The sequence below is a fragment of the Hordeum vulgare genome, chromosome 7H (assembly GCF_904849725.1).
Source record: "Hordeum vulgare subsp. vulgare chromosome 7H, MorexV3_pseudomolecules_assembly, whole genome shotgun sequence".
Taxonomy (NCBI): Eukaryota; Viridiplantae; Streptophyta; class Magnoliopsida; order Poales; family Poaceae; genus Hordeum; species Hordeum vulgare.
The window spans coordinates 616,966,140-616,993,523 of NC_058524.1; the positions used below are offsets into that span (position 1 = coordinate 616,966,140).

General features: G+C 44.1%; 3 protein-coding genes and 1 non-coding gene across 5 annotated transcripts; 3 read left to right on the top strand and 1 right to left on the bottom strand.

Annotated features, from left to right (window-relative positions):
* Positions 1–1,387: 1,387 nt before the first annotated feature.
* On the top strand, positions 1,388–7,523 carry LOC123413239 (probable E3 ubiquitin ligase SUD1). 2 transcript variants are annotated; one of them, XM_045106183.1, is made up of 9 exons: positions 1,388–1,730; positions 2,445–3,125; positions 3,663–4,430; positions 4,540–4,751; positions 4,835–5,209; positions 5,799–5,956; positions 6,074–6,237; positions 6,352–6,498; positions 6,664–7,523. In XM_045106183.1, the coding sequence occupies exons 1-9, from the start codon at positions 1,470–1,472 to the stop codon at positions 7,189–7,191; spliced, it is 3,294 nt and encodes a 1,097-aa protein (XP_044962118.1). In that variant the 5' UTR covers positions 1,388–1,469; the 3' UTR covers positions 7,192–7,523. The 2 variants fall into 2 exon arrangements, with proteins under 2 accessions (XP_044962118.1, XP_044962119.1); XM_045106184.1 differs by having other exon boundaries at positions 5,805–5,956.
* Positions 7,524–7,779: 256 nt separating this feature from the next.
* On the top strand, positions 7,780–7,860 carry TRNAL-AAG. Its single transcript has one exon. It is a non-coding gene; the product is annotated as a tRNA-Leu (tRNA).
* Positions 7,861–15,119: 7,259 nt separating this feature from the next.
* Positions 15,120–17,287, bottom strand: LOC123412904 (germin-like protein 5-1). Its single transcript, XM_045105863.1, has 2 exons — positions 17,118–17,287; positions 15,120–15,784 (listed from the first exon to the last, which is right to left on the bottom strand). The coding sequence occupies exons 1-2, from the start codon at positions 17,236–17,238 to the stop codon at positions 15,252–15,254; spliced, it is 654 nt and encodes a 217-aa protein (XP_044961798.1). The 5' UTR covers positions 17,239–17,287; the 3' UTR covers positions 15,120–15,251.
* A 4,571-nt stretch (positions 17,288–21,858) lies between these two features.
* Positions 21,859–26,140, top strand: LOC123410894 (vegetative cell wall protein gp1-like). Its single transcript, XM_045103821.1, has 7 exons — positions 21,859–22,100; positions 22,219–22,323; positions 24,693–24,819; positions 24,902–24,973; positions 25,057–25,105; positions 25,196–25,568; positions 25,659–26,140. Exons 1-7 carry the CDS (start codon positions 22,067–22,069, stop codon positions 25,694–25,696), a joined length of 798 nt encoding a protein of 265 aa, XP_044959756.1. The 5' UTR covers positions 21,859–22,066; the 3' UTR covers positions 25,697–26,140.
* The last annotated feature ends 1,244 nt before the right edge of the window (positions 26,141–27,384 follow it).

Sequence of the window (27,384 nt, forward strand, 5' to 3'; positions counted from 1 at the left end):
GGGCCCACGAGTCCACCAGGCGCGCCCAGGGGGGTAGGGCGCGCCTCGGAGGCTTGTGGCCTCCTGGTGGCTCCCCTCCAGTACTTCTTCCATCTAGTATTTTTTATACATTCCAAAATAATTCCTCGCTGATTTTCATGGCTTTTGGAGTTGTGAAGAATATGTATCTCAAACTTGCTCCTTTTTCAGTCCAGAATTCCAGCTGCCGGCATTCTCCCTCTTCATGTAAACCTTGTAAAATAAGAGAGAAAAGGCATAAGTATTGTACCATAGTGTGTAATAACAGCCCATAATGCAATAAATATCAATATAAAAGCATGATGCAAAATGGAAGTATCAGTGCCGAGCTCGTTTGTTTTTCTTGCCCTCTTCGGCTACCTAGATTTTAGACCTAGAATCATGTCTAACCACTCTTTTACTAGTCGATTTGGGCTTAAATCAGAAACATATTATAAACTTTTTAGGTTTGAGTTTTGCTGGTCTCCTAGGGAGGATTTAAATGAAGTTGTGAATAAAGTGTGGCACCCCTCTGTTTCTAGTAGGAATAGAGTTCATAATAAATGAAAAAATAGGGTTAGATAAGGAAGTTTATGAGGAGTATAGTTTAAATTACATTTGGTTTGTATAAGAGGCATCAAAAGAGTGTAGAGTCCATAGATTTCATCGATAAGGGGAGTGAAGAAATGGGTTAGCATGATGAAAAGAATGCCATTAGTAAAAATTTAGAGGAACATGTGGCCAATATATACAGAGAAGAGGAAATCGAGTTGTTTCAAAGGGCTAAGGAGCAGGAAATTCTCGGGAGGTACACTCTTAGATCTTACCGAGCGAGTGGTAGAAGGCGAAAAATAAAATAGAACCACTTCTTTAAAGAAATGGGCTTGTCGAGTTGAAGAAGATACAAAACTTGCATTGTGCTACTACCATTTATAGGAGTCTGCTCGGTCCAAATAATAATGCTGCTAATATTTCTTTTGTTTGAACATGATAGAGAGTTTTTGGGTCAAGAGTTTTTTTAGAAACGAGAGTTTTTTGAATTTAGAAGCAAATCAAACGAATGTGACACAACTAGGGGCTCAAATGTAATTGTCTCTTAGAAAAAAACCAAGACAACTATTTTTCAAATGAGACATAATAAAGCCGACGGTTCACACGGTTTGCCTATAGAATTTAATCGACACTTTTGGCCTTTAATCAGTAATAAATATTATTTTTTGCTATAAGCAAATAAAACATAAGTTTCTCAAAAACGATATTCAACGAGCGGTCGCCCCCCGGCCTAGCCCTATCCAGTTCCCGACCCGGCCCGGCACAAAGCCCAAGCCCGGACCCGTTTGAGGAGAAACCGCCTCGTCACCCTCACCGACCGACGCGTTATTAGCGAGGAGGCGAGCGGAAAATCCTCGCCTCTCTCTTTCCCCTTCCTCCCTATCCGCCTCCCCGCCCCCGCCGCGATCGCCCACGCAGCCATGGCGGAGATCCTCGACCCGGCCGCGGCTGCCGCGGGCGAGCCGGAGGAGCAGGAGGAGGCGCGGCCGCTCTCCGCCGCGGCCGCCGCTGACGACGACGAGGACGACGAGGAGGACGGGGACGTCTGCCGGATCTGCCGCAACCGCGGCGACGACGAGCACCCGCTGCGCTACCCCTGCGCATGCAGCGGCAGCATCAAGTTCGTCCACCAGGACTGCCTCCTCCAGTGGCTCGACCACAGCAACTCCCGCCAGTGCGAGGTATGCGCGACCTCCTTCTCCCCGCCCCCGTTGACGCACCTGTGCCCGTGCTCCGTAGCCACCTAGCTCCCTGGGGGATTCGATTGGGCGGTGGCGGAATTCGATCGACGGGGGCGCCGAGCCGGTGCTCTCGGTGCTGATTCATTCGGGGAATCTGCTCCTAGCTCTAGGTTGGGGATAAAATCGGTCAATGGGCGTCGTCTTATACCTGGATAATTTGGGCAAGTGCTGCCGTGGTGATTTCGCGCGACGTAGGAATGATTCTAGCGCTCGACGTTGCTATAATTGGTGAAACTAGGGTTTCAGAACCATGTCCATGGAATGTTATTTTGTGAATTGTCCTTCAAGCAATAGGATCTCGGTCCGTTGGCTACTTTCGCTTTTTTTGAGAACCATGTCCGTGGAATGTTTTTTTCGAAGTGGGATCGCGGTAGGATCAAGCAGTAGGATCGCGGCTCATGGCAGAGCTACTTTGCTTCTGTGCCTGGTGTCAAGTGATTGGCAGTTAATATGACCATGCTATTCTGTTGTCATGGGGCCGATATCCCTTTAGTTACTTCTTGCGTCATAATCCTGTGGGGCACGTTAGTTTTAGGGCATGCCTGATAACGACTTTCAACTTCAACTTGCACGAAAAGGCTGATAGCGTTATACCACCATCCTATTTGTTCTGCCCAACTCCAGTTTTAACAAACCGTGCTTTCCTATTTTCAGGTCTGTAAACACGCGTTCTCTTTCTCGCCCGTCTATGCTCAGAATGCTCCAAGCAGGCTGCCTTTCCAAGAACTTGTGTTTGGCGTTGGGATGAAAGCATGCCATGTGTTCCAGTTTGTCCTCCGGCTTGCCTTTGTTCTTTCAGTCTGGCTCATGATTATCCCCTTCATTACCTACTGGATATGGCGGTTAACATTTGTGAGAAGTCTCGGTGAAGCACAAAGGCTGTTCTTGAGTCACATCAGCGCTCAGTTGATCCTCAGTGATTGCCTACATGGATTTCTTCTCTCAGCTATCATTGTCCTTATATTTCTTGGAGCTACCTCTTTAAGAGACTATATAAGGCACTTGCGGGAACTTGGAGGACATGAAGCTGACAGGGACGATGCAGGTCGTGAAAGGCATGGTGCCCGAGCTGTCAGAAGGCTAGCTGGTCCTAATAACAGGGTTCCTGGTGCAGATGGAAATATTGATGACCTGGCTGAGGCCCAAGGACTTGGTGCTGGGGAGCTTCTGAGGAGAAATGCAGAAAATGTTGCTGCTCGATTGGAAAGACTAGAGGCCCAAGTTGAGCAGATGCTAGATGGTCTGGATGATGCCGATGGTGCGGAGGATGTTCCTTTTGATGAACTTGTTGGTATGCAAGGGCCAGTATTTCACTTGGTTGAGAATGCAATTACGGTAAGGATCTCTTCTTGTTTTTCTTGTTTTAGTTAGACAAATGGGTTTCATTGTATGTTTGCATGTGTGTGAATCGATATTCCAACTAAAATTTTCATCCTTTGCAAAATATTAGGCCTGTTTTCTCAACAACCTTTGGTTGTACATCATTTGTATCGATTATCCTTACTATGTCCCCTCCAGATAGTTAGCCAGTTAGATGCCTTATCTTGGTGTCCCCATTAATATGATGTTCAGAACTGCTATCTGTGACATCTATTTTTCCTTTTTCCAGACTGTTAGATGCATTAAAAGCACTATTCAATCTTGGTGTCCTCATTGGTGTCTTATCGCACTCCCAGAAATGTCATATTAATATGTGGCATGAAAGAAATATGTTTATTCTAAAATTCAGATGCATTTAGGATCCTTACAGTGTAATTGTGATTTTGTGGTCATGTCTCACTTGGTTGTATTGTTAGCTCTATATTGCTATCATGCTGGCAGTGTCTGTTGCTCCCTTATTTTCTAATTTTTATATGCATATATTCTCTTCAGGTTTTGGCCAGCAATGCTATATTCCTCATTGTTGTCATCTTCGTACCATTCTCATTGGGAAGGATTGTCCTGTATTATCTATCATGGTTTTTCTCTTCAGCCTCCAGTCCTATGCTGGCTAGGGTGATGCCGTTTACGGAATCTGCTATTTCTTTGGCTAATGAAACATTGAATAGTGCTTTTAATGCCATGAAGAATTTCTCTTCCGACAGTCACAATGAAGGTGTTATCGGGCATGTGATTGAGGTGGTTACTCAGTCCTTGAAGATAAACGCCACTGGTCTTGCTGTAATGCAGGGCACTGGAAAGGGCAGTGTGGTGAAAGGAACAGCTATGGGCTCATCTTATCTTTCAGATCTGACAACTCTTGCTGTTGGATACATGTTTATCTTTTGCCTTGTGTTTTTGTACATCGGATCACTGGCTTTACTTCGATATGCCCGCGGAGAACGTTTTACTATTGGAAGACTCTATGGCATTGCTGCAATACTAGAGGCCATTCCATCTCTATGCAGGCAGTTCTTTTCTGGAATGAAGCATCTCATGACTATGGTCAAAGTCGCATTCCTTTTGGTGATAGAACTTGGAGTATTTCCCCTTATGTGTGGTTGGTGGCTTGATGTCTGCACTCTTAAGATGTTGGGTACCACAATTGCTCAGAGAGTTGAATTCTTTACTATGTCACCCTTGGCGAGCTCCTCGATCCATTGGCTTGTTGGGATTGTATATATGCTCCTGATAAGCATATTTGTGAGCCTTCTTCGAGGGGTATTGCTCAACTTGTCAATCCTTGTGATATTTCTGCTAGTTCACTAACTGCACGTAAGGACTCATATACATCCTTGTTTCTCAACGTTTGTTTTGCCTTCATATGTAGGTACTGAGGAATGGGGTTCTTTACTTCTTACGGGACCCTGCTGATCCAAATTACAATCCTTTTAGGGACTTAATCGATGATCCTGTGCATAAACATGCTCGACGAGTTCTTTTATCTGTTGCTGTGTATGGAAGCTTGATTGTGATGCTGGTCTTCTTACCTGTCAAACTGGCCATGCGAGTAGCTCCTAAAACTTTTCCTCTGGACATTACGTGCGTCCGATCATCCTGATATCTTTTTTCCATCTCATTTGGTTATCTTATACTTACATCTTTTGGTTGACGTGTTATTGCAGCATTTTTGACCCTTTTACTGAGATTCCAGTTGACGTGCTTCTTTTCCAAATATGCATCCCATTTGCGATTGAGCATTTCAAGCCTCGGGCAACTATTAAAGCTCTGTTGCATCATTGGTTTGCTGTGATTGGCTGGGGACTAGGCTTAACAGATTTCTTACTACCAAAACCTGAAGAAAATGCTGCTGGGCAAGAGAACTGGAATGGCAGGGCAGAAAGAAGAGATAGAGTACACGGTGGGAGGGAAATGGTAGCCCCACAGCTTGAGCAGCGTATGATTCAGCATGCTGCCTTAGATAATGATGGCAGGGGTAATGCAAATGAAGCTAATGACGTTGCTGAAGAATCTGATGCAGATGATCAAGGAGATTCAGAGTGAGTATAATATCTAGATAGCTGTAAAAGGATAACTACTTACTTTGTTGCATCATTTTTAACCTGCACAAAAGAAGATTATATTTCCTATATATCAAAAGAAAAGCAGTTTTTAGTATGGTAAAAGAATAGCCAGTTGTTGTGCCTTTAAATTTTACAAGTATTTACTTGAAGCCCCCTCCCTCCTCCTTTAGATTTACTTGTTGTGCGTCTATGCTAACTTATGAGTATAAGTATAGAAAATGCTTTTGGATCCCGGGGCTCGAGACCTTCAGATTTGAAGTTTAGCGCACATAGAGATGCACACCACATTTCTGTAAATTTCATGATGAAATACGTTTTGGTGTGAGCTATATACACACAGAAAAAAAACAATGTATTTCTAGCACATGTAATATTCGCTATAAAAGTCCATGTTTTCTTTTCAGAATTGTTTGAAACTTGAAATATCTCAGTTTTGAACTTCTAAAAAATAAAGCTCCATTGGGCTCTGGGAGCAAGAAATCTCTCTCTTGTATTAGTATATATACTGTTACTACTTAAATTTTTCACTAGTTAAGTCCTCTTAATAATTCTTTACCTTTTGAAGGTACAGTTTTGCACTCCGTATCATACTCTTGCTTGTGCTGGCATGGATGACGCTACTCATATTCAACGCTGGAATGATTGTTATTCCTATCTCACTTGGCCGTCTAGTTTTCGAGGCTGTTCCCCGCCTGCCAATCACGCATGGTATCAAGTGCAATGGTAATTTGCTGATATTTGTACTGCTTACCTTGCTTTGTTTGCTATATAACTTCCATATTTATGAGGTTAATGTAGTTACACTTCAATAAACTTGTGGTTTTCTTGTCTCTTGTTCAGATCTGTTTTCTTTTAGCATTGGTTGCTATATTATCTGGAGTGCAGCAGCTGGAACCAGATATGCAATTGACTACATTAGATCACGACGTCTGGGCTTCCTGGTACAACAGATCTGCAAGTGGTGCTCTATTGTACTGAAGAGTTCCGCTCTCCTGTCAATATGGGTAATTCATCTCGGCTGAGCTTGTTCCAAGTATCTCATTTTGCATTTGTAAGTGTGGTCTATGATTGACAAGGCCTGTACTCTAGTGTCTAACCATGAATTATTTTCTTTCCAGATCTTCGTTATCCCTGTGCTTATTGGACTCCTTTTTGAGCTGCTGGTGATTGTACCCATGAGGGTGCCTATCGACGAGAGCCCAGTTTTTCTGCTGTATCAGGATTGGGCACTTGGATTAATATTCTTGAAAATTTGGACTAGACTGGTAAGAAGATTGCAAATCTCTGATTCTGTTTGTTCCACTTAAGCCCTCAATGACTGCATTTACTCTTAAACCATTTATAATCAGATAAACTTTATAACCATGGGTAGGCACATATATGAATGTTTGAATTGTTCTGTTGATTGTTTTTCTTGTGTACTCTTGCAGGTGATGCTGGATCAAATGGCACCTTTGGTTGATGAAAGCTGGAGGATGAAGTTTGAGAGAGTAAGAGAGGACGGCTTCTCCCGTTTAAAAGGTCTATGGGTCCTGCACGAAATCATAACCCCCATCATCACGAAGCTCCTTACTGCTCTATGTGTCCCATACGTCCTTGCAAGGGGTGTGTTCCCGGTGCTGGGCTACCCACTGATTGTGAACTCAGCAGTTTACCGTTTTGCCTGGCTTGGCTGCTTGATATTCAGCACGCTCTTCTTCTGTGGCAAAAGGTTCCATGTCTGGTTCACCAACCTCCACAATTCAATCAGAGACGATCGCTATCTCATTGGCCGGAGGCTGCACAACTTTGGCGAGGACTCCCGTCGGTCGAACGAGCCTACTGATGAGACTCCAGGATCAGGAGACGACGACCTTGCGCTGATCCCTCTAGATCATGAGGACGACGACGACATTGGGCTGAGGTTCAGGGGTAACAACCGGCATGCTGATGAAGACGTGGGGGTGGTTGTCGGTTAAGCAGGAGCGTGTTAAAGGAGGCATTGTAGAGTGAGTGAGTTGCCCTGTAGTGTTAGGGTAGTAGGCAAGCATTGTTGTACACCACATAGTAGAAAGGGGAATAAGCTAGATAGAAGGATTTCGCGTCGAAAGCTGATGGTCAACTGCCTTTCTTTTTTGGTTCCTGCGGTAGTCGTCGCTGAATGTATATATTGATGGTACATCTAAGCAGACATAATCTGATGTTGTTCTGATGTAATGTGTAATGTTAAATCTGATTCGACACGGGTGTAATATCTGATGATTCAAGTTGGACCTAGTTTTCATCCCAGTAATATCTGATGATTCAAGTATTTACTTGCTCTACTTTTCATCTCATGTGCTAATGATCATCCTGTGAAAGAAGCATCAAGTTTGCTTGCGCTGCTAGCTGACAACGTGACACTCGCCAGAGTCATAGCTGTTGGAGGCGATCACTCCAATCCAGGCCATTTGGACATTGCTAATGCCTGCAACCAGGCGCTCACTATCTGAATATTTAGATTGCTTTTGAATGGCTTGGCAAATAGTTATCCGTTGAGTAAAGCATTGAAGAAGAAATGGCACCAAGATCAGATGGCCGAGTTGGTCTAAGGCGCCAGATTAAGGCTCTGGTCCGAAAGGGCGTGGGTTCAAATCCCACTCTGGTCAATTTCCTTTTTTTTTCCTTTTTCAAGACCCCTTCTACGTGCAGGGTCCTTCTCATCATTATTTTTTGGCTAGTGCTGATTTAGGAATTCAAAAAAAAAATGAAGTGATGTCATGCTCTCTCTGCATCGCTGTGTGGAATTGATGAGAAGCTCTATCAGTTGATGCCATCGGGTTAAGGCGAGATCCATCCTTGGATCTGACATGTTGTCTTTCGGTGGATCATCCTTGGATCTATAACAGCTTGTTTGGCACCCTTCATTTCATTTCATTTCATAGAAACGAAATGAAATGAAATCTCCATGGGGATTTCATTTGGTTAAATCCAATGGCAAAAATCATGTATGGCTGCTACAAGAATTTATAGATTGAAATGACTAGTATATCCTTTTTGGCTGCCATTGTAGCAAGAATTGATAAACTCACACATAGTCTGCCTTCAAAAGTGAACTTGATAATACACAAACACCAGCTTTCCAAATAGGTAACATTCATGCCAACATGAAACAAGTTGCAGTACGCCATATTTCATATAAGACGCAGCTCCATAAAGCACAAATCCACATTCACATTCAATTACAACTGACAAAAAAAATTGGTTTAGCTCACACAACAACCAACATATGTAATTTTTGTGACACAAATTTATGTTTCATTTGTAAAATCAGGAGTCAAAGTTAGAAGTGATTGACGTGACATATGGAGACTTTACCGTCAAATTTCGAGTGAGGTCGAAAGTTGATGGTTTTCGATGGGCTTTAGTGGCTGTTTATGGAGCAATTCAACAAGATGTCAAATCTAAATTTCTTTCAGATCTAGAGAGGATCTGTGGAAACGAAGGTTTATCTATTTTAGTGGGTGGAGATTTTAATATCATTCGACGACAAGAAGAGAAGAATAATGATAACTTTGATGCTAGATGGTCTTTCATGTTTAACATGATTATTGAAAGTCTTATCCTGAAAGAAATTGATCTTATGTTTAGGCAATTTACATGGGCAAATTCCCTACCCAATCCGACTTATGAGAAGCTAGATCGAGTGCTCACCAATGTGGAGTGGGAACAAAAAAATTCTCTTGTTATGGTCGAGGCTCTACAGAGAGAAATTCCAGACCACACCCGACTTGTTGACTAAGGGGAGCGACACATATGGGTGATAAAAATATCTTCTCCTTCGAAGTAGGATGGTTCGAGCGAGAAGGATTTTTAGAGCTAATAGCAACTGAACGGGCCAAAGAAATTAGAGGTAATACAAATATGGATATATAGTAAAATAAAATCAGACATGTACACCAGTTCTTGTAGGGCTGGGCCAAAAATCAGAGTGGTGCATACAGAGTGGAAAAAGAAAGGTTTATTCAACTCATAAATGAGTTAGAGTTGAAGGCTGAAGTAGCGATACTTAATCATAGTGATCAGATTAGAAAGAATGAGGCCGAGGAGATGCTTCGTCATTTACTTCGAGAGGAAGAAATTAAGTGGGCATGAAGAGCGAAAGTAGACAAAGTGTCTACGATCGTCCAAGGGGATGACAATACCCAATTCTTCCACATGATAGCTAATGGCAAACATAGAAAGCAAAGCATAATTCAACTTGAACATGATGATGGTACAATTGTAGGACATGAAAACCTTAAATTGTACATATCTGAATATTATAGAAAACTTTTCGGAGCTCATGAAGCTAGCTCTGTATCGCTTGATGAAAGCGTAACAGAGGACATTCCTCAACTCAACCGGGAAGAGAATGAGGTACTGTCAGCCCCATTTACCGAGAAAGAGGTGTTTGAAGCAATTATGCAAATGAAGCAAAACACGGCCCCGGGACCATATGGGTTCCCGGCTGAATTTTATAAAAGGTGTTGGCATATTATTAAAGATGATCTGATGACCATGTTCCATGACTTGTTTAACGGATAGATACAATTATTTCACTTAAATTTTGGAACAATAACTTTACTACCAAAGAAGGAGGGTGCCATTCAGATAAAACAATTCAGGCTGATTTGCTTGCTGAACGTGAGCTTTAATATCTTGACTAAAGTTGCAACGAATAGACTGTCGAGGATAGCCCACTCGGTTATACAACACACGCAGACGGCGTTCATGCCGGCTAGACACATCCTAGAGGGGGTTGTTGTTCTACACAAGACACTTCAGGAAATCCACTCCAAGAAACTGGATGGAGTTATCTTCAAGGTGGATTTTGAAAAAGCATTCGATAAAGTTAAGTGGTCTTTCCACCAACAAACATTACTGATGAAAGGATTCAATGAGGCTTGGAGGGCCCAGGTGGATTCTTTTGTTAAGAATGGTAGTGTTGGGATTAAGATGAATGATGATATGGGTCATTATTTTCAAACCCAAAAAGGATTAAGAGCGGGGGATTCGATGTCCCCGATCTTACTCAACACTATAGTTGATATGCTTACAGTTCTCATAGGTCGTGCTAAAGCGGGCGATCTAGCAGGAGGGCTAGTCCCACATCTTGTGGATGGGGGATGTCCATCATTAAATATGCAGACAATACGATTTTTTTTATTAAACATGATCTTGAAAAGCTACAAATATGAAGTTGATACTATGGCTCTTTGAACAGTTATCAAGGCTCAAAATTAATTTTAAAAAAAGTGAATTGTTCTGCTTTGGACGGGCCAAGGAAGAACAAGATACTTACAAGCAATTATTCGGATGTGAGAGGGGTTCTCTCCCGTTTAATTACTTTGGCATCCCTATTCATCATCGGAAACTCACTAATAAGGTATGGAAGAGTATAGTGGATCGGTTTGAAAAAAGACTAAGTTGCTGGAAGGGTAGGCTTATATCACTAGTGGGGACAGGGCCTATAGTCCCGGCTCGTAAGGGGCTTTAGTCCCGGTTCACCAACCGGGACCAAAGAGGCGGGACTAAAGGCCTAACCTTTAGTCTCGACCCAGTTCCAAGCCGGGACCAAAGGTGCTCCACGTGGGCGCCTCGGAGCGCCCTCAGGGGCAGGCCCTTTAGTCCCGGGTCTTAACACGGACCGGGACTAAAGAGTTTCTGCAGATTTTGTTTATTTTAGGGTTTTAGGGTTTAGGTGTTCGGAGATTAACGTGATGCCTCGTTTGGTGTTCGGGAATTAGTTTTCATATAATTCTAAATATACATGTTTATGCATATATATAAGATTAACTTATCTTACAAGCGAGCATATATATACAATTATATGGAGATCTGAATTATCGGGACTAGAGCCCGTCTATTCGATTACATGGACCAACATCAGTAATGGCCCCTAGCTATACTAAATCGTCCTTTGTCATCTATAGCTTCCGTCCTCAGAAAGGTCGCAAGCTCCTCTACAACAGCAATCGCGCGTTGCTCTGGTAGGTACTTCTCCCTCATGGCCGTGTACTATATAAGAAGAGGAGATGAATATGAATAGCAATCATGATAACAAAGAATGATGGGTAAAAATAGAGGTGTGAATGTTCATTGCTTACGTCGTATCTGTAATCCTTGTGCTCAGAGGTAAACGTGCGAATGGTCTCGCAAACATAGTATCCGCATAGATGCGTCCCCCGTGGCTGCTGGTCGCACTTTACGAGAATACAATATATATAATCAAAATAATAATCTAGCATCATAAATGTATTGAAAATAGAAGTATATCATACTACTACTTACCTGAGCCGCTCTAAAGGTCAGCTTCTCATGCTCGATACCGTTAGTCACACACTTGAACCGCTTCCAAACCCTGCCCGACAGTCACACCGGTCTCTGCCTTCCACTTCAGCAATTCCACTGTGCTACCCAGCTTCTTCTGGTCATCTTCACAAGTTGGGTACAACAATTTGTTGTGGTCCTGTAACATCTGCTCGAACTGCAACCTCTCCTTTTCTGTGTCGCAACCTCGCCGTGCATCAGAAATGACCCGGCCAAGATCATCAGCGGGCTCATCTAGTTCCCGTTCTTCATCCTGATCTTGTTCTTCATTGTCTTCCATTGCGGTATCAGCATACTCAGGGAACATAGATCGGTAGTTGTCATCATCGTTCTCTTCTTCTTCATCGTCGTCTTCCATCATAACCCCTCTTTCTCCGTGCTTGGTCCAAACATTATAGCCCGACATAAAACCGGACCGAAGCAGGTGGCTCTGAATGACTCTTGAGGAAGTGTAATCCTTCTCATTCCGACATTCAACACATGGACAAAACATATAGCCACCATCATGCTTGTTCGCATCGGCTGCATCTCGAAAAGAATGCACGCCTTCTCTGTAAGCGGCTGTGCGTCGATCACCGTACATCCATGGATGGCTCATCTACGTTATACGACAGTATATCAAATACAATCACGATCTTAAAAATTAGTATCGCACGGTCTAAACGAGGAAATATAGTTGCTAACCTTTTAGAATAAGTAGAAATAAAGAGGAAGAGGTTTAAGCGTGGCTCGGGCATCTCATATCGTAGTTGTGTTCGGTGAACTAAAGCGGCATCACTCTAACACATATTTCAACAAACACCTCTAGTGCATCCAAGAAAAATGAAGAGCTAGCACACACCCACACTCTTCCATCCAAGAAAAATGCAAGGAAGAGGGGAGAGGGGGGCTGTGGCCAATATATATAGGCAGAGGACTTTAGCCCGGTTTGAGACACAAACCGGGACTAAAGGTGGCGCACATGCGGGCTGCACACCGCGTAGCCCTTTAGTCCCGGTTTGTGTCCAAACCGGGACTAAAGGCTCCTTACGGGCCGGGACCAAAGCCTCGTGGGCGGCATTGCGATTTTGGGGCAACGTGGCCGGGCCTTTAGTCCCGGCCCAGATGGAGGCCGGGACTAAAGGGTCCAGGCCAAAGGCCCGTTTTCCACTAGTGTATCTTATGGAGGGCGGCTAGTGTTAATAAATTCAGTATTAACAAGTTTGCCTATGTTTTTGTTATCATTCTTTGAAGTACAAGTGAGGGTACGGAAAAGACTAGATTTCTATTGATACATATTTTTTTTGGCAAAGTGATGGTAGTAAAACGAAATACACATAGGCTAAATGGGAGATGATGTGCAGACCCAAAGAGCAAGGTGGGTTAGGGATCGTGAATTTACAAATTAAAAATAAGTGTCTATTGAGCAAATGGCTATATATATTATCAATGGAGACAGGATGTACATGGGTACAAATTCTGTGCAGTAAGTACGTGCAAATCTAAAACCTTGGCTCAAGTTACAGTGAAACCTTCAGATTCACCATCTGGAATGGCTTAATGAGAACAAATGATGTTTTTTCCACAAAGTGAAGTTTCACATTGAGAATGGTAACACAACCATATTTTGGGAAGATACGTGGTTAGGAGAGACGCCTCTAGCCACACAATATCCGACTCTATATAATATTGTACAACGTAAGGATGCTTATGTTGCTACAATTATGCATACGATTCCTCTTAATATTCAGTTTATTAGATCTATGGTGGGAGAACGTTGGAATGCGTGGCTCCATCTTGTCCGTCGATTGATGGAAGTTCATTTATGGGACCAACCAGACACAATTCATTGGAGATTAACTACAAGTGGTAGGTTCTTAGTGAAATCAATGTATCTGAACCTTACCAATGCCGGAATATTACCTACTTCTGCATACATTTGGAAAATTAAAGTACAATTCAAGATTAAGATTTTCATGTGGCTTGTTCACAAAGCAGTGATACTTATGAATGATAATTTGGTTAAACGAAAATGGGTTGGTAATACTAGATGCTGCTTTTGTGATCATAACGAGACTATTAAACACCTCTTTCTCGAGTGCCCTTTGGAAAGACTTCTATGGCATACTATCCATATAGCTTTCAACATTACTCCTCCAACGAGTATGAACACATTATTTGGAACGTGGCTCAGTGGAGTAGATCCATCACAGCTAGACACATTCGAGTAGGAATTTGAGCCATGCTTTGGGCTATATGGAATTGGAGAAATGATATGATATTTAACAAGAAGAAATTTAACAATTTATTGCAGGTCATCTACAAAGCTACTGCTTGGACTCGTATGTGGTCGTTACTCATGCCTGCGGAGTCCAGGAAAACTATGGTTATTGGGTGCAGCCGGTGGGAGACGGTAGCACTGGATATATTCAATCGATATGGATGACGGCATACTAATAGGCTAGATGTTTAGTCATCATAGTCTATCTTTATTCTGCCATTGGTGGCATGTAATTTTCCTTATTTTGGTGAGACCTTGTTGGTCCCGTTGGGGATTGCATTTGTTTTGAACAACTTTGTTAATAAAATGGCTGCATGCATCATCATGATGCCGAGGCTGGAGGTAATCCTCCTTTTAAAAAAACTTAGACCCAAAATATGAGATGGACTTGTACACACGTTGGGAGGGATTGCTATACTACGGATATGGTAGAACTACTTTAGTTACTACATTCACATTGTGCATAATATCATGCACCTGTAGTTGGATGGTTAGAGGGACCGTGGTATTCTCGGCCCATCAGGGTTTAAGTTCTGGTGCTTGCATTATTTCTAGATTTATTTTAGGATTTCGACGATACGCTTTCAGTGGGAGAAGACGTTTTCGTCGACGACGAGGCGCCTACAGTGTCTTCGTAAATCTCAAGATGACATGTTGGCTCAGTCTCGCGAATGTGCTCATAGAAGTAGGGTGTGCGTGTCAGCGTGTGTGCGTTCATAGGAGTGAGTGTATGCGCGTGTATATGAGCGCTTGTGTCTCTAATGTGTTAAAAAAAGGTATCATATTTTTCTTTTTTTCACGAATGATATTTCACCTAATTTATAATTTGTAAAATTCAATTCAATACAAAGTTGTGGACATGATCTTCTAGTTTAATTCTCTCTTTTACGGGTATGATATCAGAATGTTCTGTCACGCTCTTAATTCCAATGCCACGTCATATTTCACGATATGGTAGAACTACTCACAATGCACAGTACCATATGGTAGAACTACTTTAGTTACTACATTCACATTGTGCATAATATCATGCACTACACTAGTATCATATTTCACTTTTTTTCACGAATGATATTTCACCTAATTTATACTTTGTAAAATTCAATACAAAGTTGTGGATACGATCTTCTTGTTTACTTCTCTCATTTACGTGATACGATCTTCTTGTTTACTTCTCTCATTTACGTGTATGTTATCAGAATATTCTGTCACACCCTTAATTCCAATGCTACATCATCGTCTTCTTTTCTCGTCCTTAAGTGCCACTTCATGATACTTGCACCGGAGAGGTCATTTGCATGATGGAATATGACTCGCAGCATTTTTATTTCGAATTACATTTTAAATGTTTATGACAAATAAACACATCGATCGAGATTACTATGCCCGAGAAAATGTGATAAATTACTAGGAGATTGGAACAAGCATTCAAGGCCTCCGGAAGTTTGTTCGGATGCTGTCCACGGTGTGCTTGTCCGCGAGGAGCGTCTTGGCAAGGAGATCGTCGGGGAGCGCCCCGGCGAAGAGCGCGTCGGCGAGGAGCACCAGCCCGGGGTTCTGGCTGCTGAGGCTGGCGTAGAGCGCGGCGGGAGCGGTGCCATTGTTGTAGAGGAAGTGCATGAGACCCTGCGGCACGGCGAACACGTCGCCCTTGTGGAGCACCTTGGCGAAGAGCTTGTTGTCCGGGTAGGAGGAGACGAAGCCGAAGTAGACGGAGCCTTCCAACACCACGGCCGTCTCTGCCGCCCTGGGGTGGTAGTGCGGCGGGAAGATGGCCCCTGGCGCGAGATCGACGCGGGCGTGCGACTGGCCCTGCGTGTTCAGGCCCGGGATCTGCACGGTCAGCGCTGCGAAACCGTAGCGTTGGCTCGTCATGTCGCCCGGCTTGTCCGCGCCGGCGAAGAAGAAGTCGTCCGGCACCACGGCCGCTGCGTCCTTGCATGGCAACCCATTCACGCGCACTGCATAGTACGTATATACAGGACTTTAAATGATCACATTACGAAGTAACTCTCTGTGTCCACAATACCACATTCATGTGACATTATTGTTTCATGATTTAGGCTGGTTGTAATGGGTAGTATCATATACTAGTATCATACATATGATACTAGTTTATGATACCACATCTGTAATGCATATCATCATATATTAATATCAGAGTAATTCATTTATTGACATGCAAGACACATAGTAGCACATCATTTAATATGATACGGTATCATGATATGATACTCAACTCTCTCTTCCTTTATTTAATTTTATGCCACCTCATTGAGATTGCCTAGTTGGCATGCATGATACTACCTATGATACTCCCATTACGGGCAGCCAACTTTTACTACACCTTTCCGTCACGGTTTAGAAGGCGTACGTGTAAATTCTCTGAAACCTAGGTGGTTATTGATTGATTGTGATATGGGGTAAAAAATAGCATTCACACTACACATGCATATAGAAATAATACAACGGAGTACAAATTAGAGCAAGTACAATAAAGCTGAGTCAGCTGGCTATAAGGAATAAACTAATATATTTTTATTTAGTTAGAGGAAAGAGAATAGGAGAGAGAAGGTAAGCGGGCTCTTAGCTAAGAGCCAGCTCTAGCACGTGCTCCTAGACATTTTATGAATATGAAAGGTGGATCATATAATAAAAAAGCAATACACTTTTGTAATGAACCATGGTACATGTTGACTAAAAGATGAGCTATAGATGACATGACAATGGCTTATAGCCAGTAGCTGGCTATACTATTGTACTTGCTCTTAGCTGCTAGGAGTAAATGCAATGCGCCTTAAACCTTGTCTATTATGAAAATGCACGTAAATTTAACTGTGTCTTCTAAACCGTGACAGAGATAGGATCATCAATTACACCAATAATGTGTGTTACCCTTTTCAAATTAATTGATGTTTTAGCTTCGAGTCAATTTTATCTTAGTTGGCCAAACTTCTCTACCTAATACCTACAACATCAAATATATAGTATTAAACTTATTTTACGATTAATCTAGTGAAACTAATTTGCTGATGTATAGATTTTGACACATTTTTTCATAGAGTTGATCAAACTTAAAGAAGTTTGACTTGGAACAAAACTAATTGTCCACATAATTTGGAAGCAGAGAGTAAGGAGTGCGTGGCATAAACATTATAACATTGAAAATTTTAGAAGTTTTATCTGTCAAATTATTACTCAAAGTTGATTATCGAAAAGTGTGGTCATATAAATTAGAACGGAGGAAGCAGAGGCCAGAAGGATAGACAGCAAGCGAGGCTGGTGTTTCCTTACCTTTGGACGTGGCATCGGCGACGCAGAAGTCCTGGAGAGGGTTGGGGTCGAAGGCCTCGCCGCCATGACCGGAGCCGAGGGCGACGAGCGCGGCCACCAGGAGCAACGCCGCGGCAGACATGACGGGTGGATCCTCTCGATCAGCACATGTGCAACGAGAAACGACTACAAGTTACTGAACCTCCATGATAGATATATGCTGAACTTCCATGAATGAGGAGCCGTCGTGTGAGGTGTGAACGTACAACGTGGAATTCCGGCGGAAATCAACGCAGATTTGCTAAAGGTCAACGAAGGCTCCTGTTTTCCAGGCGTCCGCGCGCGATGTTTAATCAAGCAGGGAGAAAACCGACCAGCTTTCACGGACGAGCAGGCCTTTGTGTGGGACTGTGGGGGGCTCCGTTTGGAAATTAACGCAAGTTTTAAAAAACTATTCGTTTATTTCGGAAGTGTGTGCGACCGTGTCATTATCTATCATATCACTGCGAATTTTTCGCATGCTTTTGACTTCAATTTATAGGAGGGGATTCATACAGAATCTAGAGAGATGAGTTGTAATGCGATATTTCATTAGGGGTGCTGGTGCACGTATATCTAATACAAGGGAAAACCTCTACCTCAACTATACAAGATTAGGAGGTGGGCCACAACTGTAATACACGTGCAACACAAATACATATTCAACACCCCCCGCAGTCGAAGCGTCACTAGAGACACAGAGACTGAACCGAAACTCCTCGAAGACGGGAGCAGGCAATCCCTTAGTCATGACGTCAGCAAACTGTTGTGCCGTCAGCACGTGGAGAACCCGAACTCGTCCAAGGGCAACCTATTCGCGCACGAAGTGAATATCAAGCTCAATATGCTTCGTCCGTCGATGGTGCACCGGGTTGGCAGAGAGGTAGACCGCGCTGACGTTATCGCAGTAGACGACAGTGGCCTTGTGAACATCACAAAGCAACTCCTGTAGCAGCTGCCGTATCCAAGAGCATTCGGCCACGGCATTCGCCATGGCGCGATACTCTGCCTCGGCACTGGAACGGGAGACCGTGGGTTGGCGCTTCGATGACCAAGAGATCAACGAGGGCCCAAGGTAGACGCAGTAGCCTGACGTAGAGCGCCGCGTGTCAGGACAACTGTGACGCCCTCGGCTTAATCGTACGCTAGTCATACACGCAAATGCGTACGATCAAACGCAAGGACTCACGGGGAGATATCACAACACAACTCTAGACACAAATAAAATAACATCAGCTTCATATTACAAGCCAGGGGCCTCGAGGGCTAGAATACGAAAGCTCGATAAACACACGAGTCAGCGGAAGCAACAAATATCTGAGTACAGACATAAAACATGGGGTGCCTTAGAGAAGGCTAGCACAAAAGATACAACGATCGAACGAGGCGAGGCCTCCTGCCTGAGAACCTCCTAACTACTCCTGATCATCAGCGGCCTCCACGTAGTAGTAGTGTTTTTTCAGTTGTTCCTACTCAACAACGTTTGGTGATCCTGGTGGTGGTGGCCCGAGACGGTGGCGTTGATCGGAGTGGCTTTGCCGACATGGTGGTGTGTTGCCTTCCTCTTCCAGTCCATCCGGGCTCAAGGGCGAGCTCTCGGATGGCCGGGCAACGGCATGCGAGTTGACAATTCTCCGATGGCGGGCTGTTCCATTAGCATGAGTGTTTTGGGGTCTTGCCCCTTGGGTTGTCGAGGTCATCGATGTACTAGCTGCTAGGGTTGTAAGACCGTTGTTGTTCGGTAGCATCTTCTATCCTCTCTCCCCAATCTTTTTTCCTTTTTATTGTATCGGTGGTTGTGTGCCCGATTGTTGTTTTATTATAATATAAAGCAAGAAAAAAATCCTTTTTCATCATATTGATGGCTTCAGATAATTTAAAAGACGCCAAATGAAATGGGTATGCCCGACGGGCTAGAGGTGAAAATAAGTTTTTTGAGGACCTGGTGAATATTTGAAATACGGTCTCGTGAGAGCGGCCGGGGTGGTGACAGTTTGGGCGGGCTGTCGGACAAGCGGAGTGCAGATTGCACAAAACTTGCGTGCCCGCTCTTGCGCGTGTCTACTTTCTTGCAGTTGATGGGTTGACTTGACTTGACCGGCTCTGGGAGTTGGACGGAAACTGTCTCACATGGCAGTGGAATCATACCATGGGCATGGCGGGTCCACCATAGCATGTTCCATTGTTTTGCATGCATCCCATCCGAATCCAATGGTCTTGACTTGACTCTTGACCGAGGGCAGGGCATCCAGCGGATACAACAGGCCTCCGTGTGTTTTCCCACTTGGAAACTTGGGCATATCTGCTTGCCCACAAAATCATAAGCAGGCCTGTTGTACGTAGCATTTTTTTAAAATTCATGGACTGTTCGCTTACACGTAGATGCTGCTATAGGCACGGCCGAATCCACAGTTTTTTACGAGCCAGACCCTCCACATCAAGCATCCTTGGGAGATCCCCTACGAGCTACGGGTCTATTATAACGAGGTTCGGCCAGCAGGTTGACGAAGGCTGACGACGGGTCCCCTGCGAGGTTCTTCTTGCAGGTTGACGAAGTAGAGCAGGTTTTGCTTGCGACACACGATGGAGAAGCATGCACAGATGACGGCCATGGATGCAAGATCAAGCGACGCTGCAACTCTAGTGAGAGCGCAGGTGAGCGCGCGTGCACTACGGTGGTGCCGCTCGAGGTCGCGCTGCCACACGTCGATGTCCTGGAGGCGCTCGCGTCGGCGTTCGGGTGGTCTGCAACATGTCCTCCTTTCGTCTCGTGTTAGACGAGGTGCTCTGTTTTACGTAGAGTTGTTAACTGCTAACCATAATGTGAGCGAGACAACCAAACATCGGGTCGAAATTGGTTTCCGATGTCAAGACCTCTCATACATACAGACAACCAAACAATTCGCAATCATCATATTTTGGCATGTACTCACTCCGTTCCTAATATAAGTTTTTTTAAAAATTTCATTAGAGAAAAACATACGAAGCAAAATAATTGAATTTATACTTTAAAATATGTATGTACACATCCGAATAATTTTTTTAGTGAAACCTCTAAAAAATTTATATTTAAAAACAAAGGAAGTACTATCTTCTTAACTAAGTTATACTCAACCTGACTCGTTTCTAGTATGCAATCTCCTACTGTTCAATTGAGGCAACCAAAAGCGTTCTTGATAGATATTCACCCCATCTCAAAATAAGTATCATAACTTTGTATTATAAAGTTGTATTAAGCTTAAAATATTTATTTTGATACGAAGGAAGTACGTACTTAGTAGCAGTGTTGTTGCCGTTCCTCTCCCTGCATTGCCATTTGCATGTTCGTGCACAATACACATTGTTTGTTTGGGATATAAATTCTAGGACTATAGATACGGTATAAGAGCATCATTAATAATCTTGCTATAAAAATGTTGTCATGTTATTTATAATTAATATAATAGTCAACACGTATAAAATAGTAGTGCGTAATAAAAAGTATTTATTTTTTTAACACGTGACCCATCATATATTTTGATTTACTTTTTTGTTAAGAAATATAAGAACGTTTATAGATCATTAAAAGGAGTAGTAGCTTTTTGGAGTTTGTGTTATAGCCTGTTGTAAATCTACAAGCCCGTTTTTTTCTTCTCTTTCGTTCAACCCAACCAAACACAGTTGTTGTCCGTCATTTTATTATGGAAAGATACCTAGTTCAACCAGCCGATTTTTCACCGTCCATCCGCATCCTCATGCTTGCGATCCATGTCCCTGCAGAACCAACTCATACTTATCTCCCCAATCTTCCTCTTGTGAGCCCACACTCTCATCCATCTCTCTCATCTTCTCTCGCGAGTGCACGGCACAGGAAAGCACGGACGCTCGGACACCATGACCACGGCTGCTCGAGCGGCTAGGCATCCGGTTGGATGGGTGCGTCCGCACGTTGTGGAGGAGCAATCGAGCGCTGGTTGGATCAGGAGGAGGGAGACTGCAGACGTTGGATCTGGCTCCTGCAAGAGCTGGATGCGTCCATGGTGCTGGAGCGTATGAGGAGAGCTCGCCGGAAGACGAGGCATCTCCTCCCCTATGCTTCCTCTCCCTCTCCTCTAACCTTGCAGCCATTCATCCGTCTCCAGTTTCCTGCAACGCGGCTGTTGTTGCAGGAGTTGGAGAAATTGTTTCTGCAACCCGTTCGTTGTTTCGAGAATTGTTTCTGCAACCCGTTTGTTGTTTTAGGAATTGTTTCCGTTACACGGCATGTGTTGCAGAAAGATGAAGGAAAAAAATTCTGCAACAAAGCGATTGTTTCTGGAATTCGACCTTTGTTTCGGGAATTAATGAGTCCAAGCTTTATTTTTTTTGCAACAAAGCGATTTTTTCTGCAACTCAATCATCGTTTCAGGAATCACTGGGTGTCGGTCGAAGCCCCACGCGTGGATCGGATGGACGGATTGAACGACTGTGTGTAGATCGGACGGCCATCGAGGTGGCGGATGTTTACCGGCAGCCCCTTTTATTAGATTTGGTTTAAGTTTTGCTTGCGAAACGGGATTGATTGATAGAAGGATGGAAGAAGGAACCAACGCGCAAAAATCCACGCGGTTTAGTGGGCGACAACGTGGTGGCCGTCACGTGCAAGCAACGCGTGTGGCCGGACCCCAAACGCATCCAATCCGTCTATGAAGGACCGCAGCCGAATCCGTCATAAATATTTCCAGGGAGGCGTAAAGCGCGTGTCCGCTCGTACTACTAATAAATTGCCTTCGCTCCTCTCCCGTAGCAAAGCAGCAGCAGTATCAATCTTGGATCACGTCCCGCACGGCCCATCCTTTCGTCCTCAAGAAGCAAAAGTCGCTTTCGTCCCTGCCTGCTACTGCTAGTCGTCGCCGCCGCCGCCGCCGACGACGACGACGATTCAACCCCCCCTCCTCCCGCGCCGCCCGCCCATGTCGATCCAGGGCCAGCTCCTCGAGGTCAGAGGTAAAAAGGCGCCGCCCCTCCCGCTTCGTCTTCTTCCGTGCTTCCCCTCGGTTTATTATAGACCCCTTTTGCTGCTCAACTGAATTTTGTCGGCTCGCTTGGTTTGGATGTGGGGCAGTGACGGGGTGCAGGAAGCTGCGGGACACCGAGTTCTTCTCGCGCCAGGACCCCTACGTCATCATCGACTACGCCAACAACAAGCTGCGCACCAGGACATGCACCGGTATCACCCTCCACCATTTTATTTTTCCTCCTCCCCTCTCTCGTGCGCTCTAGGTGTATGACCTTATGCGCGACCGCCTACCACTCCTATGTTTCTTCTCTTCGTGTGAAAATTGTTTGTGCGCACCATCAAAACTAGCTACTACTAGTACTCAAAACTGGTGGCTTTTGAACTGGGAGGAGGTTTCTAGCGCAATGTGCAGCTAATCTGTACATCTGGCGACACTTTAATCTCTGCTTTCAGCCATACATTATGCTTACCTAGCTCGATCCGTTCAAGTTGACGGTGGCCGAGTGACCAGGTCAGCGTTGCCTCTTCTTTCTTGTCGAGGAGGAGCAGAGACTTGTTCTCATCTTCAGTTTATATATACTACTTTCCTACAAGCAAGGATCACTGCCCAATTTGATGCACCAGTTTTCTGCATCATCAGTAGCCTCCGCCCTAGTAACCTAGCTGCCCAAAACTAGTGGAATTCACTTGATATTTGAACTGGATTTACCCTACTTATCTAGTGTATTGTACAATGTGGCGTCCATTCAGTCTGTTCATTGAGCATGCTCAACAACTCGATTCGTTTCAGTACCAGTGGTTGCACCTACCAGCAACGCCCGGTGGTTGGGCATTGCCTCTTTTGTTCTTCTCCAGGAGGGTAGGGTGGGCGCCAGACTATTGATGAATGATGAGTGATGGCTATCCCGTCCACTCTTCCCCCAACATTTCTTTGTTTGCCTCAGCTTCCCAGCGAATTCACTCGAGTTATCTAAAGTATTGCACAATCCGACGCCAGTTTAGTCTGTTCGTCGAGTCATGTACTCGGCTCAATCTCTTTCAGTAATTGGTGCTTTTGTCTACACACACGGTGGGTGCAGCATTGCCAATTCTTTGTGCTATAGGAGGGTTGGTGGACTAGCAACGACTTGTTCATTGAAGGCATACACAACTCAATTTGTTCCAATAGTTGCACCAGCCAACCGCCATTGCTCAAACAACGGCGGGTGAGTGACCAGGTCAGGTCAGCATTGCCCCTTCATTGTTTTTGGCAGGGCAATGACTTGTACCCATGTTCAGTTATAGTTTGCAACAGCAAGGCCGACGATGACTTGCTTCCATGTTCAGTTATAGACTTATAGTTTGCAGCAAGGCCGATGACTGTTCGGTTAATCTATGTATGGGCTGCTTCTCTGAAACATCTGCATTGCATTATTAGGATTCTAATCAATTGACGCATCTCATACTTAGCAATCATGTGATAAAATCAATAGTAATCTAAGCACTGTTCATTATTCATGGAAGCTGACACAGTTGCAAATGTTGTTTGTTGCTTCATCTCTTTGGAGTCCAGATATTGGATAGTTCGTAGTTGCCTCCTAACAGTTTTGTGAAGATCGTGCGCCTCATGATAATGTTATTTTTGTTTCTTGCACACCTCTTGGTGGAATTGTGCCACCCTAGACCTAGATTACAGTAAAAAAGAATCATGCCACCGTAGATTGGCAAAATTCTCGGGTCAATCTGAGAATATATTCTTCTACCTTTGTTTGATGCGCTGCTCCCTTGATGAATATGTTTGTACACACTAGCGGTCCCCATTACTCATCCTAGTTTTGCGAAAATGCCGTGATCCTTTACGTGGTTATTTTTGTTCCTTTAGTGGTGGAAAAAGTGACACCCTAGTAGATTGGCATAACATACTCATGTCGATTCGAGAATATATTCTATCAACTTTGTTTGATGCCTATGAATAAAGTTCTACGCGATAGTGTTAATCATTACTTGTCCTGCAGGAATCCCATTTCCTTTGTAGTACAATTTGGCATCTACCTGTATATGTTCCGAGTGATGCTCTCAGGCTGCTGGGCTGGTTCTAGAAGTTGTGCAATTCAATTTTGTGGAACGCTATTTGCCGAGTATTTTTATATCGTTATTGAAATTTGCTACTTGGCATTCCTTATCCCGACAAGTAATTAAATACAGCAAACTGGCATTGTGTGCAATTCCCTTACAGTTTTTATTTTGTTGACCATGAAACTGAAACCGTTCCTTATGAAAGTACCCAGGCCTAGATTACAGCCCTGTAGGATCGTTTTTTTCTGCTATATCTTACAGTTACTATGCCGAATAGAAAATGCAGTCTCATCCATCCTAGAGTTGACCTGAACAAGTCCTCAACTTTTTCCAAGAGGTTCTTAGATCTGCATTTCATAAAATACTATTTAATCTAGCAGGCTATATCACCCATTGGCTTTTAATAAACGGGGAATGCTAGGACATTGTTCTTCTCTGTGGCCTACATTTCCAACATTAACGAAATATTTCATCTTGTACATATTTTAGCTCCATAAGCTTACTGTCTTTTTTTATACAATCAGATGGAGGAAGGAACCCGTCCTTTGACGAGAAGTTTCATATACCACTCATCGAGGGGCTCCGTGAGCTGAGTATCAACGTGTGGAACAGCAACACAATCAACACCGATGACTTCATTGGCAGCTGCAGGTTTGTGCATTACGATGCAGCTCATTTTACTCATTACTGTTGCCGAGTAGAGCGACTGATGGCTGAGTGTTTCTGCATGCAGGGTGCCGCTGAACAAGGTGCTCACGAGTGGCTTCGATGACGCCTCATGGCCCCTCCAGACACGCCATATGAAGTAAGTCCTTTTGTCACATATGTATCATACCTTTCGCCCACTGTAACTTGCAAATTTCCTGACACTAAAGTCGACCTGTGCAGGTCTGCCGGGGAAGTGATGCTCATTATGCACTTTGATGTCTCAGCAATGGTGAGTGAGAGGCTGATCACTGGTCTTTGTTTCATTGTTTCTGTTGATGTTCCATTGCCTCATTATTATTTTGCTTATTATGTATGCCAGAAGAACAAGATGGCAGGTAAACCTACTGGCCAATATGCACCGTCCCCATACGGTGCCTCCTCAGCTTCATACCCAGCTCCTTCAGCATATGCTGCAGCACCACCACCGCACCAAGCTTATGCAGCTCCTGCCCATGCACCATATCCTGCTCCTTCTGCATACTCAACCCCACCTCCTCAGCAGCCGTACCCGCACCAGGCATGTCCTCCTACAAGTCAACCACCACAGCCTTATGGACAACCGTACCCGCCGCAGCAGCTGTACGGGCAACCGTACCCACCGCAGCAGCCATATGGGCAGCAGCCGTACCCGCCACAGCCATATGGGCAGCCGTATCCACCACCTTCAGCAGCACAGTCCCCTTATCCACCTGGTAAGACCTTGATGAGCTTAGATAAACCCATCTGTTTTCATGACTCTAATCAGGTGAACTAATTTGATGATCTCACTGAATCTTATACAGCGCCGTACCCCGGAGCTTATCCACCGCGGCCATATTGATATACCCAGCTTCGGTGACTGACGTGGCGGCATAGATGATGATCAGTTCTGGCCGCTGAGTTGTTTCAAATGGATCACACCAAGCCTACTGAAGATCAGTTAGATAACTCAAACAACATGTAAATCGTCTCCTTTGCGCTAGTGTTGCGAACAGCCTAGCAACCATCAGAAACGTTTATTCTCTCTGGTATGCACTATATAAGTAGCTTGCAGACTTCTGTGACCAAGTCAGTTCTATATTGTGGGTTTGCCAAGATGGTCAGGCGCCTTGCTTCTAGTTTGAAATCCCTATTGACTATTCGGCCAGTAAACCTAATTATAGACTTATAGTGCCGCCTGCTTGAACGACAGCGAATGCACTGGTGGTTGCCGGCTGCAAGGTTGAAGCACCTGAAACCCCTGGTAGTGTTTTTTGATGCTCAATAAATTTGCTTTGTTGGTATATACTCATGATGTGTGTTGAATTGTGAAATGAGGTTTGTGGGATTTGCCAATCCCGAGATCTTTGATGCTGATTCCTGATTTCTGATCTGGTGATGTTGGTAGAATAATCACCTGTTCAATTTTTTTTTAAAAAATCAGTTGATATTTTATTGGGATTTTGTGGTTGTGCTTGGGTGCTGTTCTAGTGCTGTCTGTTATAAAACTCATAACTAATATTCACAAACTCCATTGCCAAGAGGGAACATTCTGTCACCACAGGAATATCAACTCCCATGAAAGCGTTCGGGTTAGAAACAGCTTCCAAAGCATTCATACGATCCGATTCAATGATAGTGTTTGCGCAGCCCAGATTCGCTGTTCGATATAGTCTAGAACGGATGGTCAGGAGTTTAGCTGATCCCGTAGTGCTTGTGTTGCTGCCCCCAAGAACTTGCCATGATCGTCCCCGGCGACAACTCCACAAGCTCCACGAAAAGTCTCCTCATGGAATGATGCATCCACATTCACTTTTATAACTCCCCTGGCACACCGCAACGCAACAGACGCCGCCTGGCACACCGCAACGCAACAGAGTGTCTGAACGTTGTAGTCGCACTTTATTAGATATGGTACGATCTATGATGTCTCTTACCAACTTACCGCTATCATTTTGGCGATACGCATTAGAAACTGCAGCATTCACTTTAAATAGGGCACCGTCTAAATCCGTTGAGACGACACCGTATGAACTATGGTTTGTCAAGAAACCTAAGTTGTCGTTTCTTAAAGTTTAGGGCTGCGATGCTTATGTGAAGAAACTTCAACCAGAAAAGCTCGAGTCCAAAGCGGAGAAATGCGTATTCATAGGATACCCTAAGGAAACTATTGGGTATACCTTCTATCTTAGATCCGAAGGTAAAACCTTTGTTGCCAAGAACGGATCCTTTCTAGAGAAAGAGTTTCTCTCGAAAGAAGTAAGTGGGAGGAAGGTAGAACTTGATGAGGTAATTACACCCCCTCTCAAACAGGAAAGTAGCACAGCGTGGGAAATTGTTCCTGTGGCGCCTGCACCAACTGAAGACGAAGTTAATGATAATGATCATGAAGCTTCGGATCAAGTTACTACTGAACCGCGAAGGTCCACAAGGGCACGCTCCGCACCAGAGTGGTACGGCAACCCTGTGATGGAAATCATGTTGTTAGACAACGGTGAACCTTCGAACTATGAAGAAGCGATGGCGGGCCCGGATTCCAACAAATGGCTT

Bases quoted from the DNA above. Each gene is read 5' to 3' on its own strand.
- LOC123410894 (XM_045103821.1), top strand. From the start codon at position 22,067: ATGTCGATCCAGGGCCAGCTCCTCGAGGTCAGAG. The intron at 24,820-24,901 runs GTTTGTGCATTA...TTCTGCATGCAG, and splicing joins GACTTCATTGGCAGCTGCAG to GGTGCCGCTGAACAAGGTGC. The intron at 24,974-25,056 runs GTAAGTCCTTTT...CGACCTGTGCAG, and splicing joins CTCCAGACACGCCATATGAA to GTCTGCCGGGGAAGTGATGC.
- LOC123412904 (XM_045105863.1), bottom strand. From the start codon at position 17,238: ATGTCTGCCGCGGCGTTGCTCCTGGTGGCCGCGCTCGTCGCCCTCGGC. The intron at 15,785-17,117 runs GTAAGGAAACAC...CGTACTATGCAG, and splicing joins CGCCGATGCCACGTCCAAAG to TGCGCGTGAATGGGTTGCCA.
- LOC123413239 (XM_045106183.1), top strand. From the start codon at position 1,470: ATGGCGGAGATCCTCGACCCGGCCGCGGCTGCCGCGGGCGAGCCGGAG. The intron at 5,210-5,798 runs GTGAGTATAATA...TACCTTTTGAAG, and splicing joins GATGATCAAGGAGATTCAGA to GTACAGTTTTGCACTCCGTA. The intron at 6,499-6,663 runs GTAAGAAGATTG...GTACTCTTGCAG, and splicing joins TGAAAATTTGGACTAGACTG to GTGATGCTGGATCAAATGGC.